General features: G+C 44.4%; 1 protein-coding gene across 6 annotated transcripts in view; it reads left to right on the top strand.

Annotated features, from left to right (window-relative positions):
• The window catches only part of HERC1 (HECT and RLD domain containing E3 ubiquitin protein ligase family member 1), a 2,088,313-nt gene that overhangs the window by 114,028 nt on the left and 1,960,334 nt on the right, over nucleotides 1–13,951 (top strand). For all 6 annotated transcript variants that reach the window (XM_078685198.1, XM_078685199.1, XM_078685195.1 and 3 more), the window contains exons 6-8: nucleotides 4,211–4,307; nucleotides 9,572–9,715; nucleotides 13,679–13,806. In XM_078685198.1, coding sequence (XP_078541324.1) covers nucleotides 4,211–4,307; nucleotides 9,572–9,715; nucleotides 13,679–13,806 — 369 coding nt within the window. The remainder of the gene's footprint in view (nucleotides 1–4,210; nucleotides 4,308–9,571; nucleotides 9,716–13,678; nucleotides 13,807–13,951) is intronic.

The following is a 13,951-nucleotide window of genomic DNA, read 5'->3' as shown; positions in this document are numbered from 1 at the left end:
ATATTTTATTTAAGTTTTAAGGCGAACAGTTAGGTAGGTATACCTGAACCACATCTTAACCCCTACTCACCTTCCCCTCACACATTTTATGTAGATCTCTCTACTTGGCACGCACTTCCTCAGACAGCTCTTAAAAGTTGTTGTCTGTGGAGTGAAGGTGTAATTGTGAGAAGAGCAGAGTGAAAGACATAAAGTAAACCTACTACCGTTTGTTTGTCGAGTATCTAAAGCAGGCTCATAAGTCAGTTAGGCGCTTGGGCTGTGTGCACGTATTTCTCCTGATTCTATTCCTTTTTGTTACAACACCTTCTGGGGATGGGCTTGCTGTTCTCTTTATTATTCATGAATATTGATGAAGTTCCTATCTTGGATACGAAAGTCACCTAACAGTAACACCAGTTCCCCTCAAGGAGCATTTTGGGTCACTCATACAGTGCAGTCACAGAAAGAGTAGTTTGTGTGGCATCCTAATTTCTCTATATGTTAACAAAAGCAGCTGAATGATCAGCTGATGTTGTTCCGTTTTCTAGGTCGGTCTGGGGAGCTTCTTGGTCTGGCTCTTAGCAACAGTGTTTTCCTTTTGTGAGGCTGAACGTTTTCATTAATTCTCTCTTTCAAACAAGACAACGAAAATGATTTGGACAGCAGTGCTAACATTGACTTAAAATCATTTTCATTTTCTGGTGGCCTTTTAATGTCTGTTTATGCTTTACATTCTAACTTGATGTGCAGAGAAAAAGGAAAGAACAAGAAAACGTTGCCTTAAGTTTTTCATTTTTTACTTTTTAATAATTGGAGAGATTAGGGTTTTCTAGTGAGTCATCCTAGATCCAAGATCCTGCATGTGAGCACATATAGTAACTGTTTAGGTGTTTAATTTACTCAGGATGGTGAATTCATGTTGTGGTTGATAATGTGTTTTGTGTTTCAGCCTCGTTCATCAAATGTATTGCAATTATAAATAGCAATCCTGTGGCGCCTTCCCCCTAGAGTAGTATTTTATGCTGCCGCACTTTTCCTTAAGCCGTTCTCAGTGTTTTCAGAGATTAGTTTTTGGAGATATTCACATCTAATACATGCATATTTGCCTTGCTTTAGTTGATTCCTGCTTGATGCTAGAAACGTCCATAGTGCAGATAGCACTAACATAATTGCAAAAATATTTCCCCAGCTTGAGTATATATTGTGGAATCACCATTAATCCTCACTTCCTGCACACAGTCTTCCTGTTCAGCTTCCAAACAAGAAACAGATGACTTCCAGAAGAAAATGATTTAAAATGTGTTTATCATACATGTATGAACTGAGCAGAATAAAAGGTACTAGTGATCTAGCGTGAACAAATGTTATAAAGGGTACAGAGCAGTGCCGGCACATCCGCTAAGCCAGAGGAGCTTCGCCCCACTGCTTTTTAGCAGTGTATATAAAAGAAACTTAAAATGATAATATGTTTATGTTAAGGGTATTTATAGAGCGCATGGCTGCCCAAGGGCCTCCCAGTGCTAGTGGAGCAAACCAATACTGAGACCAAGGAACGTTAATGGTATTGATTAAATAGCCAGATCTTCACCTATTTTTTCGTAAAATAGGTTCAGCTTCCACGAATCTACACTCTTAGCATAGAATTCCATAGCTTGGGTACCAGTCGAGTAAAAGATCTGCCACTCCATCTGCCTCTTTTGATTCTGGTTGTTTTTAATAACCGTTCTTTGCCAGAGCAAAGGCTTCTATTTGGGGTATATAGGCTTACCAGATCTCTGATTTTGCCGGGGCCCTTGCCGCGTATGGCCTTGTGCGTTAGGCAGATTATCTTGAATTTGACTCTTCCCTCAATCGACAACCAGTGTAGTGCTTTTAAGTGCTTCCCCACAGCTTCCTGTAGGGGGGCTTTACACAGCAGTCTAACTGCGGCATTCTGTACAACCTAAAGTTTTTTTATGATGTATTTTGGTGCCCCCAGATAGAGGGAATTACCATAGTCCAAGTGTGATGTAACCAGTGCATGGATTACTGTTTTTCTGAGCTGCGGGGGAATGGCTCCAAAATTTTGCAGGGCTTTCTAAGCAGACAAAAAAAGGTTCCTGCACGCCTTTTCGTTTGGGTTTCCATCGTTGGCTCCTTATCAAGCCAGAACCAGGGATTTTTGATAGTCGGGTTGGAGATTGGTGGACTGGCAAGACAAATAGGCCAGCTGATCATAGGCCTGGGACCACCTTGTTTCCGAGCACCATATGCTCAGTTTTATCCCCTTTCAGCTTCAGGAAGCTGTTTGTCATCCATTCCACCACTCTTTCCAGGCATAGCGCAATGTAGTCCGCATCACCCTTGGTATTGAGGTCGAGAGCGACCACCAATTGTGTGTCATCTGCATACAATATCATAGAGATACCGAACTCCTGGACGATCCATGCCAGTGGCCCCAAGTAGACATTTAACAATGTGGGGCTGAGCGAGGAGCCCTGTGGCACTCCACAAACCAATTGCATAGGGTTAGAGAAAAGGTTAGCTTCCATTACTTGAAAGGTTTTGCCCTCCAGAAAGGAGGATATCCACTCCAGCTCTTTGTCTTGGATGCCACTTTCCCACAGCCGCTTTCGTAGGATTGAGTGGTCCATGGTGTCAAATGCCGTGCTACGATCGAGAAGCAGTATAGTGGCTGAGCTTCCTTGATCCAGGGCCATTTTTAGTTCTTCCACTGCAACCAGCAATGCTGATTTCGTGCAGTATTGCGCCCAAAAGCCCATCTGAGTGGAGTGGAAACCGTGATTAGTTTCCAGGAACTCTGTTAAAGCTCCGTTAACATGTTTCTCTGTTACTTTGCCAATTAGTTGTAGAAGTGAAATAGGTCAGAAGTTCCCTAGCTGGGCTGGTCCAGATTGTCTTTTTCTAATAGGGGTCTGATTATTGCATGTTTCCAGGCTTTTGGAACTTCACCTTCCTTTAACGAGAGATTAATGATTTAAAAAAAAGAGGGGAGCAAGGCCTCCATGACCTTTCTCAACACGTGTGACGGGGCTGGGTCTAATGGGGAGCCTGATTTTATATTCTTCATCAGCGATCTCGCCCCATCTATGTTTGTAAATGGGAAACAGTTTAGGGCCCGCCAGATGGGGTTCCACACCCGATTGTCTCCCTGGCACATTGTAGTTCCATTCTCAGCCTGGCATTTGGTCGTACCATTCCCAATCTGAAAGGAACTATAAATATGCATAACTCTTTTGGCAAATAATAGCTTTATTATCATTTTATGTTTTCCTGCTGCGGCAGCTCTGCGGGTAGAGGTTGCTCTGCTCTCAGAGCAGGGCAGGGGAGGCGTGGTTTGCCCACTCCAAGTACGCATGAATGCTTGGCCGGCTGTCGGGGCTGGCCAAAGTCATGTGCACTTTGCATGTTCTCCACCCAGGCTGCATTACAGCCTGGGTGGAGAGCATGCCCAGGCCCCCAGTCCCTGGCTGAGCGCCGAACCACACGCTCAGACCAATCACAACGCTGCATTGCCAGGTTGTGATTGGTGATTGGGAGCCTTGTGCTTCCCTCTTCACTGTTTCGGCCTGAAGAGATGGCAGAGGAGAGATAAGAAGACACACGGGAATCGGGTGCGTTTTTTTTTTTTTAAACCCCCTCACCACCCCCATCTTCTCTCCTCCACCCCACCCCGATCCATGCGGCCATCACTGGTACAAAGATGTACTCTAAAGACAAGTAATGACCGGTTTAAATCAGATGGAGAAAGGTAATAGTACATCAGTAATTACGGGTCATTTTGAGGTGATATATGAATAAACAGAAATGGGATCTGATCAAACATTTATTTGCTCTTTTTCCACCTCTGAACCTGACCTTAGTCAATTTTGTCTAGGGTTTCGGTTTCACAGTCTCTTCAATAGGTGATGATTCTGGTTTAGAGCATGGTATTGTGAGAGCTATGAAATTGGCGGAGTAAAATTCATTTAATTCGTAATCTTCCAGATTGGCATTAAGTAGAGACAGTGAGAAAAGTTTCTGGACAAAAAATAATTAAGTGATTCTTTGCTCAATGTGTTGGAAAGGACTTAGAACATATTTTCTTGAAAATTGTCAGTTATGTAGTAGCTATCTGATAATAATAGGTCAACAATTTAAAGTGTATTGTTATAGCTTTGGTACATATTGCAACACATTTTATATGTTCTACTTTCAGTTTAACATCAACTGTTTGTGTAATGTACAGGTCATAGTGTGCGTGTCAGCTGGCTATAGACACAGTGCTGCAGTCACCGAAGATGGAGAACTATATACCTGGGGTGAAGGAGACTTTGGAAGATTAGGTAATTTCCCAGACAATTCAGTTACAAAACTTCTAGTAGTGTATTTACTAAACATGTTTCCAAAACAAAACTAATATCTTTAAAAAAACTATTTCGTTATGCTTGATTTCTAAACGGATATATAAAATCTGTGACATACCTAAGGAGAGATGCGTAATCTGCAAATTCATCTGTTGGTAATAAATCCGTACCCTTTAGCTTCTTTGCAGCTACAGCATCTGAGAACAGTTGTTTTAATTTGAACAGATCCGAGTATAAGCAAGAAGGTGCCTGGTGATGCACTCTCCTCTTGTCAAAGGTGTAACATTGGGCACTATGGAGAAGTATGATTCTCCTACCTTCGTACAGAATGTCTGACAGACCAATTAAACAAGAATCATCATCAAACACAAAAAGTGAAAAAGCATACCATTCTACAGAATAACTTCTAAAAGCGGAATAAACAGATGAGGATCTGTTTGCCTTAACAAAATGGATAAAATAGCACATCTTCGCCTTTGTTGAACCTAATTTCAAGGTAATGATCTATAAATAGATTGGTTAGGAATATATGCATATCCCATTTCTAGATTTATCTAGCCATAAAAATGTGCAAAGCTTCACTCAATCAATCAATCAATCGGGGTTGGTGTAGCACAACTACTCACCCGTGAGTGTCTTAAGGCCCAGGGGACGGGGGGGGGTGAGGGGTGGCTCTTTTCATTGCTGGGGTCATCCAAGGAGCCAGAACTTGGGCAGTGTGAGGGCTTGCTGGAGGTGGAGGAGGTCGTTCCAGGCCTTGGCTGCAAGGCAGGAGAAGAACTTTCCTCCAGTTCTGGTCCTGTAGATGCGAGGTCTGCTGATCGGTGTCTTTTGGGTGCGTCGAAGGCGAGGCTATTGTTCAGGTATATGGGTCCGGCGTTGTGCAGGGCCTTGTATGCATGGCTGAGGAGTTTGAAGGTGATTCCTCTTTCGACTGGGAGCCAGTGGAGATTGCAAAGGTGTTGGGTGATGAGGCTGTGACGGGTGATGTCGAGGATCAGGTGTTCTGGGCGGCCTGGAGTTTGCGAAGGAGTTTCATGTTGATTCCGGCATAGAGCGCATTGCCATAATTTAGTCTGCTACTGATGAGCGTGTGCATGACGGTTTATCTGGATTTGGAATGGATCCATCTGAACGTCTTTTGACGAATGCCGAGGGTGTTGAAGCAGGTCTAGGATGCGGCGTTGATCTGGCGGTTTATTGTGAGCGATGAGTCCAGTATGATGCCCAGGTTTAGTGTGTGGTCCGTTGGGGTGGGGGTGGGGGGTTGGGGGGGAGGAGGCATTTCCTAGGGCCGGGTGCCGCCAGGAGTTGTCCAATGCAGAGGGGGTGGCGCCCAGGTAGAGGACTCCTGTTTTCTCGGCGTTAAGTTTCAGGCATCTGTTCTTCATGCAGGTGGCGACTGCTTGTGTTGCGTTTGGTGATGTTTGGGTTCTTTGGTGAGGGACAGAATAAGCTGGGTGTCATAGACGTAAGTAACGATTCTGAGTCCGTGGTTCCTCCCGATGGTTGTGAGGAGGGGCAGGCAGATGTTGAAGAGGGTGGGGTTGAGGGAGGAGCCCTGTGGCACTCCACAGCTGGTCTTTGTCGGTTCCGAGGTATAGGGAGGGAGTCTGACTCACTCAGTTCTGCCGGTAAGGAATGAGCATATCCAGTCGAGGGCCTTGTTGCGGATGCTGACGTCGTGGAGTTTGGTGTTTAGGGTGCTGTGGGAGACTGTGTCGAAGGCAGCCGAGAGGTCCAGGAGGATGAGGGCTGCCGTTTAGCCCTGGTTGAGGAGGAAGCAATGTCGTAGGTTGCGGTGAGTAGGGCAGTCTGGGTGCTGTGGTTGCTGCCGAATCCAGATTGGGAGATGTTCTGGGTATTGTTAGCTTCAATGAAGTTTACTAGCTGGGTGTTGTCTGCCTTTTCGATGACTTGGGCTGCAAATGGAAGTGGGGAGATGGGCCTGAAGTTTTTAAGGTCTACTGGGTCAGCGGTGGGTTTCTTCAAGAGGGTGTTGACCTCCACGTGTTTGCAGTCGCCAGGGAAGGTGGCGGTCTCAAGGGAGCAGTTGATTGACCGACATAGTTCCGGTGCGATGGCCGAGTCTGCTCTCTGGAAGATGTGGAGTGGGCAGGGGTCTGAGTGTGCCTTGGAGTGGATGCTTTTCATGGTCTTCAAGGTGCCTTCTGGCGTGAGCAGGGTCCAATTGAGCGGGTGGCGTCGCTTTGAGGGGGAGCAGGACTGGTGTGGAGGTTATGGTTTTCGAAGTTGTCGTCGATCGTCTTGATCTTAAGGTGGAAATAGGTGATGAGCCTGTTGCAGAGGTCTTGGGAGTGTGGGACATCTGTTGCGCTGCAGGGTTTGGCGAATTCCTTGATGATGTAGAAGAGCACTTTGTTATTTTGAGCGTTGGTGAGGATTCTGTCTTGGATGAATTTCTTCCTTGTGGATTTGATAAGATGGTGTTGTAGGGTGGTGGCTGCTCTGTAGGCGGCACTTGTTTCCCGGGTTTTGTTGTTCCTCCATGTCTTTTCAAGTCACTGGCAGGAGTGTTTGGATTCTTGGAGTGCAGGGATACACCAACTTTCTTTCTTGATGTGTCTTACTGTGGCTTTCTTGAGGCGAGTGTGTCCGCGCAGTTCATGATCCAGCAGTGGTGGTTGCATGCTGCGGTGTTACCGTCTGGCTTAGTCGGAGGTGGGGTGCTGATGAGGCCGAAGGTGAGCTGGTCTTTGGTGAGTTTGTTCCAGCTCTACGGGGGAGGAGATGAGCGTGCTTGTGTACGATGTTTTTTTGAAGGAGAAGTGGATGCAGTTGTGATCTATCCAGAGAAGTCATGTGGTGTGGCTGTAGGTTATGCTATTTCCTTCGGCGAAGACTGGGTCGAGTGTGTACCCCGCTGTGTGCGTGGGTGCGGTGACTAGTGAGTTCTATGTTGGCGAGGTTCTCTAGGAGGGAGGGGTTGTTTGGGTCGTTGTGGTGTCCAGGTGGAATTTTGGGTCTCAGAGTAGGATGTAGTCTACGGAGGCGAGGGCGTGAGGTGCGATGAGATCAGTGATGGCGTCGGTGAAAGAAGTGCAGGATCTTGGCTGCCTATTGAAGAGGGTTCTGCAGAGAGTCATTTGAAGGTTAGTCTGGATCTGGAAGTGGCGGTGCTCCATGAGGGTCGTTATGTCGGCCGGGGTGGTGGCCATCATGTAGTGTATTCTTTTGTGGTTGATGATGATGCCTCCTCTGGGGCAAGTGGGGTGGTCTTTGCGCAGGATCTTGTATCCGTCGAGAGTGGCAGTGGTGATGTCGGGTGTGGAGTTGGCATTGGTCCTGGTTTCTGTGAGGAAGGCGATGTCGGGCAAGTAGGGCTTGAGGAGATGCCAGATTTCTGTGGTGTGCTTGTGTAGCGAGCATTGAGGAGGATGCAGTTGAATGGTTTGTGGGTGGTGAAGTCCGGGAGGCGGGGCTGCTGTTGGGGTACAGAGGTGGCTGAAGGTGTGGTGGCAGTGTAGACAGGAGAGAGGGCCTTGGGTGTTGTTCGGCATCGAGAGCTGGCAGTTGTTACTGCTTCTGGGGTTGAGACGTGGAGGGTGCTGGAGTCGTAGCGGATGCGGGTCGGAGGCCCAGGGTTTCTGGCGCTGGTCACGGTCTCAGTCAGGTTGTGGACGGGCGCAGACAAGCTTGCCTTTGGTGCGTCTTTGGTGCGCCGCGCAGTGGCTGCCATTAAGTAGGGATCAGGGAGAGGGCGGGTCAGCTGGTTGGCGGGAGCTGGAAGGACACACTGAAGAGTGCGGGGGGCAGCAGCGGAGGGGACAAAACACAGGGAAAAAAGGGAGAAAGGAGAGAAAAGAGGTAAGAAAAGAGAACAGAGGGCATGGAGAAAAAAGACGGCACAGAGAAAAAATGCAAGAGAATCAGAAGAGCAGTGCTCTTTAACTGGACCACCAGGGATAAGTCGCAGGAAGGAGCCTGCGGGTGGAGGGGGGCCGAACACCCTGCAGCATAGCGCTCAGGGGCAGCACTCAGTGGTGGAGCTGCACGGGGGAGAGCCGGCACACTGACCAGGTCGCTGATTCTGAAGGATCTCGTATAGGCATGACATGTTTTGTTTTCTAATCTCATTAACCTTTTAGTAGACCTCTTTATTAAATTATATCAAAAACGCAACCTACTCAGCAACCATGGAGGAGACCTTTTTATACCCCAATACTCACTTGTTTTAGAAATACAATACCTGACATCTTAGAGTTTGGTTATCTTAGCTTTCCTCCAGAATTTATGAACGTCTGAAAAGAGGCACACACCCCTCCAACACAATGTGTATATTGACCCATCATAGGCTTCAGTTCTGTATTTATTGATGCTAAACCTATCATGATTAAAACACCTGTGTGCATTTGCTGACAAAGCATCTTCAGAATATGGAATACACATCTACTTCCAAAGTACCTGTTATTAAAGGTAATATGGAACAGGCTCACCTTAGTGGCTTCTGATTTGGCAAATATCGTCTCTGGAAGCTCATGATCCCTTTATAGAACTAAAGCACTATGCATATTCCTCTGACCTTCATTAAACTCTACACTCTTTTATTTATGAACCTCCATAATTTGCAACTGTCATTATCTCTGACTAGTGTGTGACCCCGCCCCCCACCTTTTCATAAAGTATCTCAACTTTTGCTCATTAACCAGTCATTCTCTCCTCTCCCTTCTTTCTTCCTTGCACCTATCTCTGCATCTCTCTATAAGTCTTTAACGCACTTTTCAGTATTACCACCTTCACTCTTCTCCCCAACCCACTCCCTAAAAGGATCCCAACTATATTTGCTGCCTTTCTCTTAGAATTCTTGCTATTTATAATTTGTTAAACTCTGCTTTGAATGTAATTTCTGGTTGTGTATATGTCTAGACGTATAGAATATATGCAGATACACAGAAAGTAATATGTCATTTCTTTAGCCTCTGGATACAGCTAAGGAGGAACTAGATTTATGAGAGGCAACGCTTCGAGCAGGGTATAATGCAGCACATTTCCATCCCTCAAAAATTATAGTGAAAATCTCATGATAGAGTAGTGTCCATTATTTGGCTGGACCCACGAAATCTGGCAGTTCAATTATTTGTTTTTTAGTAACAAAAGCTTTTTTCCTTAAGTATTTTGTCACATGTCCAACAGTTCTCTTGTCATTATATCTCTTGTCTAAAATATGTAATCATTTTCTAAAGTGGCATATGTCTTGTTTACATTGAACCATTTCTTTTAAGGTCATGGTGACAGCAACAGTCGCAATATTCCAACACTGGTGAAGGACATCAGCAATGTTGGTGAAGTTTCTTGTGGCAGTTCACACACCATAGCTTTATCCAAAGATGGAAGAACAGTGTGGTCCTTTGGAGGAGGAGACAATGGTATGTGATTTGTTGTTGTGTTGCCTTTTAATCATTCAGAGGCATTTAGAGTAGATTTTGGCATACTGTAGTGGGCAACTGACGTCGCCTCTATATGCACTGACAGAAATGCACACACAGCCCTCTCTAACTCTGTCATATTCAACTTTTAACAAATGTGGCATGCAAGCACGAATAACTAGTTCACCAATGAGCCTAACAAACATCCTCCAGGATATTTGCATGTTCATATGAATACATTAGCTGATTTTAGTCCCATGGACTCCTAAACTAACTTGGCCAGTGCTTAACATAAACAATAAATGCTTTTGTAAATTAATAAAATGGAAGCCCTTACCTTTTTAACTGAGTGCATTGGTTTTGGTAAGAGCTTGTGCTTGCAAGTACCAGTTATTAATCTGGTAAAATAATAAGAGGTCAGTGAGTTGCACCTACTGCAGTAATTTGAGTAATATGAGTCTTGTTTGTAGTATGATATTCAACTGAAGAAAAGACTGAGGTGAGTTTTCAGACAAGAGGCAAATAGGTCCAATTAGCAATGACATCAGATGCCTGTGATTTGCTGGGAAATGTGAGGGTCCCATGTCCAATCACTGACACCCCTGAAGTACCAGGAGTATTGGTTCACTACAACATTTGTTTCTTCTGGGAGATATTCAGCTACTACTAGGTAACTTTGATGCAAAAGTGCCTAAGATCTTTTGCAATATCTGCTACGATCTTGGAATGCCCGCCATGTTATTGATATATTGAACTGCTCAGAAGTTGGCCCTTTTCAGTAGGATGTAGCCACAAGTCTTGTGGTCAGTCTGCCATTGATTCGCAAAGGAAACTATCGCCAACTGGTGTGAGATTTCCGTTCTTTGACTGGCCACTTGCCTCTGGTAGATAAGTCCCTGCACTGAACTCCCCAGCACCACCTGCTGGCTTCCAACTTTGATCACATCTAGCTCCGAAGCGAAAATAGCCCTTCCATTCCAGACCTCTGTTACCACCAGCACTGGATATTCTACTACGTCACATTCATGAGGGTTACTGAGTTGGCGTAAGAGACCTACTTTGAAGGTGAATTTGAAATCTTTAAAGGGCTATGTAATTTACAGAACCCGGTTAGGTGGCTTGAATGGAAGATGCTAGAAGTCCGGAAAAATCTAACTAAAAGTTAAAGGGATACCAAATTGTCTAGAAGAAGCATCCTGAAGCAGGGTAATTACCCATACAAGATGGGTTAACAGAGTTTGACGGTCCTGTAACCTGAAAATGTCATTGAACCCCTATTGCCATTAGAAACTCTACCATTGGTTTAATCAGTTTGGTGAAACACCGAAAGGTCAGAAGCAATACTTAGAGTGCTGTAACAGTACTGGAATTGAAGAACCTCTGGTGAAGTTTAAATATGAGGATTGCGAGGCAAATCCTCTGTACCCAAAAGATATTGGTTAGAACTTCTATTCTCCTCCCCATCCTTACGGGGCCTTTCTGATGGAGTTCCTGCACATCCAGCCCACCGATCAACAATGGGCTGCTCTTGAGGGGAGAAGAATAATATCTTGGTGAGCAAAAAGTTCTGATGAAAACGCTCAACTGGTTCCATGATTCATAGATTCTGGAAAAATCTCTATTTGTGGGAAATATATCAAAATCAAAAATAAAGGTTTTGAGTTGATTAGATGCTTTCTATTTCATAACACACCATGCTGCCTCTGGGGTGAGAAGGGAAGAGCGTAGTGGACCGACCCTCATCTTGATAGTCACCATGCTTGTGGGTGTTCTAGAAGAACTTCTGGAAGCACTGGGAAACATTTAAATTAAAAAGCCGGATGAGCGTCCTTTGCCCCCTTTAGCCCTTCCAAAAAAGGGTTGTTCAGCATCTTTTTTTTTTTTTACACGACCTCGACTTTTCTGCAAAGCTGTAAAAGTGATAATTAATTTTCCTAGCTCTAGACCCTCTGCTTCCTGTCCAGCCACATAATGTGCAAGCTCTTCAAAGTTAGGTGTCAATTTTCAATAGAATAGAGCAGCACCATCACCAGATATGGTTCATTTGGTGTTGTTAAGTAGTTATATCACCTTCTGTGTGCCCAACCGGCTAGGATGTCTGAATCCACAAGGTTGATCCCATCCTTGGCAAGACGGACATATCAAGAATTTCAGTATTTGGACCTGAGAAGTCCAATAGTTTGTCTTGGCTGCCTTTCCAAGAGTAATAGTATCTTAGTGGCCCCTCTCAAACTTGTCTATAAATGTTAACATTTTAGCATCAAGTCTTTGAAGTGGCAGCAACCTGACTCTCTATGGAAAGCCTAGGGTATTCTGCTTCAAGGCGATTATATATCTTCTTTGTGACTGACCTATGCAAAGGTGCATGACCATGTGCCAGAACAGCTGTTGGGCACTCTGAGAATCAAGTTTGGAAAGTGTCCTCTGGATGCAAAGTATGAATCTGGCCAAGATAGCGAGAAAGGGGGAGGTTATCTGTTTAGTCTGATCACTGTCAGAATAAACCTCTCGCTTTCTTTTATGTACCCATCCAAGCACCATAGCACTGTGTTGGATTGGGAAGACGAACCTGAGTCAGAGTTATGTTCCTGGGAGTACAGCAGCCCTGTGTGTGAAATGCAAGTTCTGTATAGCTCCTAGAGCTTGATTTAGACAGGAAAGTTGCATTGAGCTTTTTTAAGGATTTTCAGTGTAGCTCTAGATCCTTGATTTTTGCCACCAGGATCTATATTATTTAAGGAATTACCGTTCTGCCCTGTTGGCTTATTAATGAGACCTGTTGGCTTATTAATGAGTGGAGAACCAGCCAACTTGGGAGGGACTATACCCGGGTTGAAGGCGCTTCTTTTTAATGGAGGTTGTGAGGGCAAGCTCCTATGGCTTAAGCCTGTGTGAATACAGTTGTTACAAGCCTAGCATGAATCTCGTTCTGGTAGTAAGATAAGGTGTTTGTGGGTCGCAGCTAGGCAAGAAGGAGCAGTCATGTTCTCTCGCAGGTAGTGTGCCTAGGAAATCGCCGTCTGCAAGTTCATGCCCAAAAGTAGCAGCTCCCCAGCATGACAGAACCTCATGCACAAAGTGTAAGAAAGGCAGACACGACTGCCAAAAAAGGCCTTTATGCAAGCCATAAGTCCTGAAATGTCTGCTTAAGGATTCGGATAATAAGGCATGAAATTTGAAAACCCAGGTAACAACAACAACATTACAATAGTCTTGAAATGTTATAGGGGAAAAATGTAACCCTTCGGTTGCTGAATAGCAGCAAACATAGATGGACTAGAGTGAATTAGGATTATGTGTCCATCTCGTGATGTGTATTTCTTCCTGCTTGATCCAGTGGACATTGTCGTCTCTTTTTTTAATGAATGCTGTGGAGTAGTAAAAGGTTGAAAGCATTAGCCAGACATAAAATTTGGTAACTGTAGTTTATTTCCTTAAATTCGTTAACGCAATTATTTTGTTTCTTATTCTCCAATTTGAGCAGAATTTCTGTTTCCTATATAATTGCAACCTTTTGGGAACACCATAACACTTGCACATGGTTTATAATTCTTGAAATATTATTTTACAAGTCTTAATTTATCAGTCTACCATATATATGGTGCTGTTTTTAGAGGAGTATAACAACCATAGTTAGTAAGTCAATATACATTTAAAATGAATAATACCAGCCTCTCATGCCATTATTATTGCTTTCTGTGGCCTGAAATGGTGTGAATTGTCATTTGTAAGAGTGCGACGGTTAGGTGTTATGTTGATGCTGCCATTGGCAGTGCTGGCAGAGTATGGGTGGTGCAAGCTGCAGTGGGCTACCGAGAAGGACTCTGGCACTTAATGTTTTACAAATTAAGCACTGCTTTCAGTGTTTGTTGTATATTTTCTACCAACTTATAGTAATTCTTCCTAGAGTTTAAAATTCCATTTGTGTATGTTCTGCCTTCAGTATTTGTCTTCACTCCCTAGGCAAACTTGGACATGGTGATACCAACAGAGTGTACAAACCGAAAGTAATTGAATCCTTGCAAGGAATGTTTATTCGGAAAGTATGCGCAGGAAGCCAGTCTTCACTTGCCTTGACATCGACAGGACAGGTATGTGAACACATTTCTAGCCACATATTTGAAAAGACTTGTGCTTTAGGTAATCAGTTCTTAATATTCAAATTCACATACTTCTTGCAGAGTGGTGGAACAAACAAAGCAACAGTAAGTGTATACATTTTGATTACACAAGTTT

The sequence above is a fragment of the Lissotriton helveticus genome, chromosome 3_2, assembly GCF_964261635.1.
Source record: "Lissotriton helveticus chromosome 3_2, aLisHel1.1, whole genome shotgun sequence".
NCBI lineage: Eukaryota > Metazoa > Chordata > Amphibia > Caudata > Salamandridae > Lissotriton > Lissotriton helveticus.
Note: the sequence above shows the minus strand (reverse complement) of the source record. Positions and strands in the feature narration are given on the sequence as shown.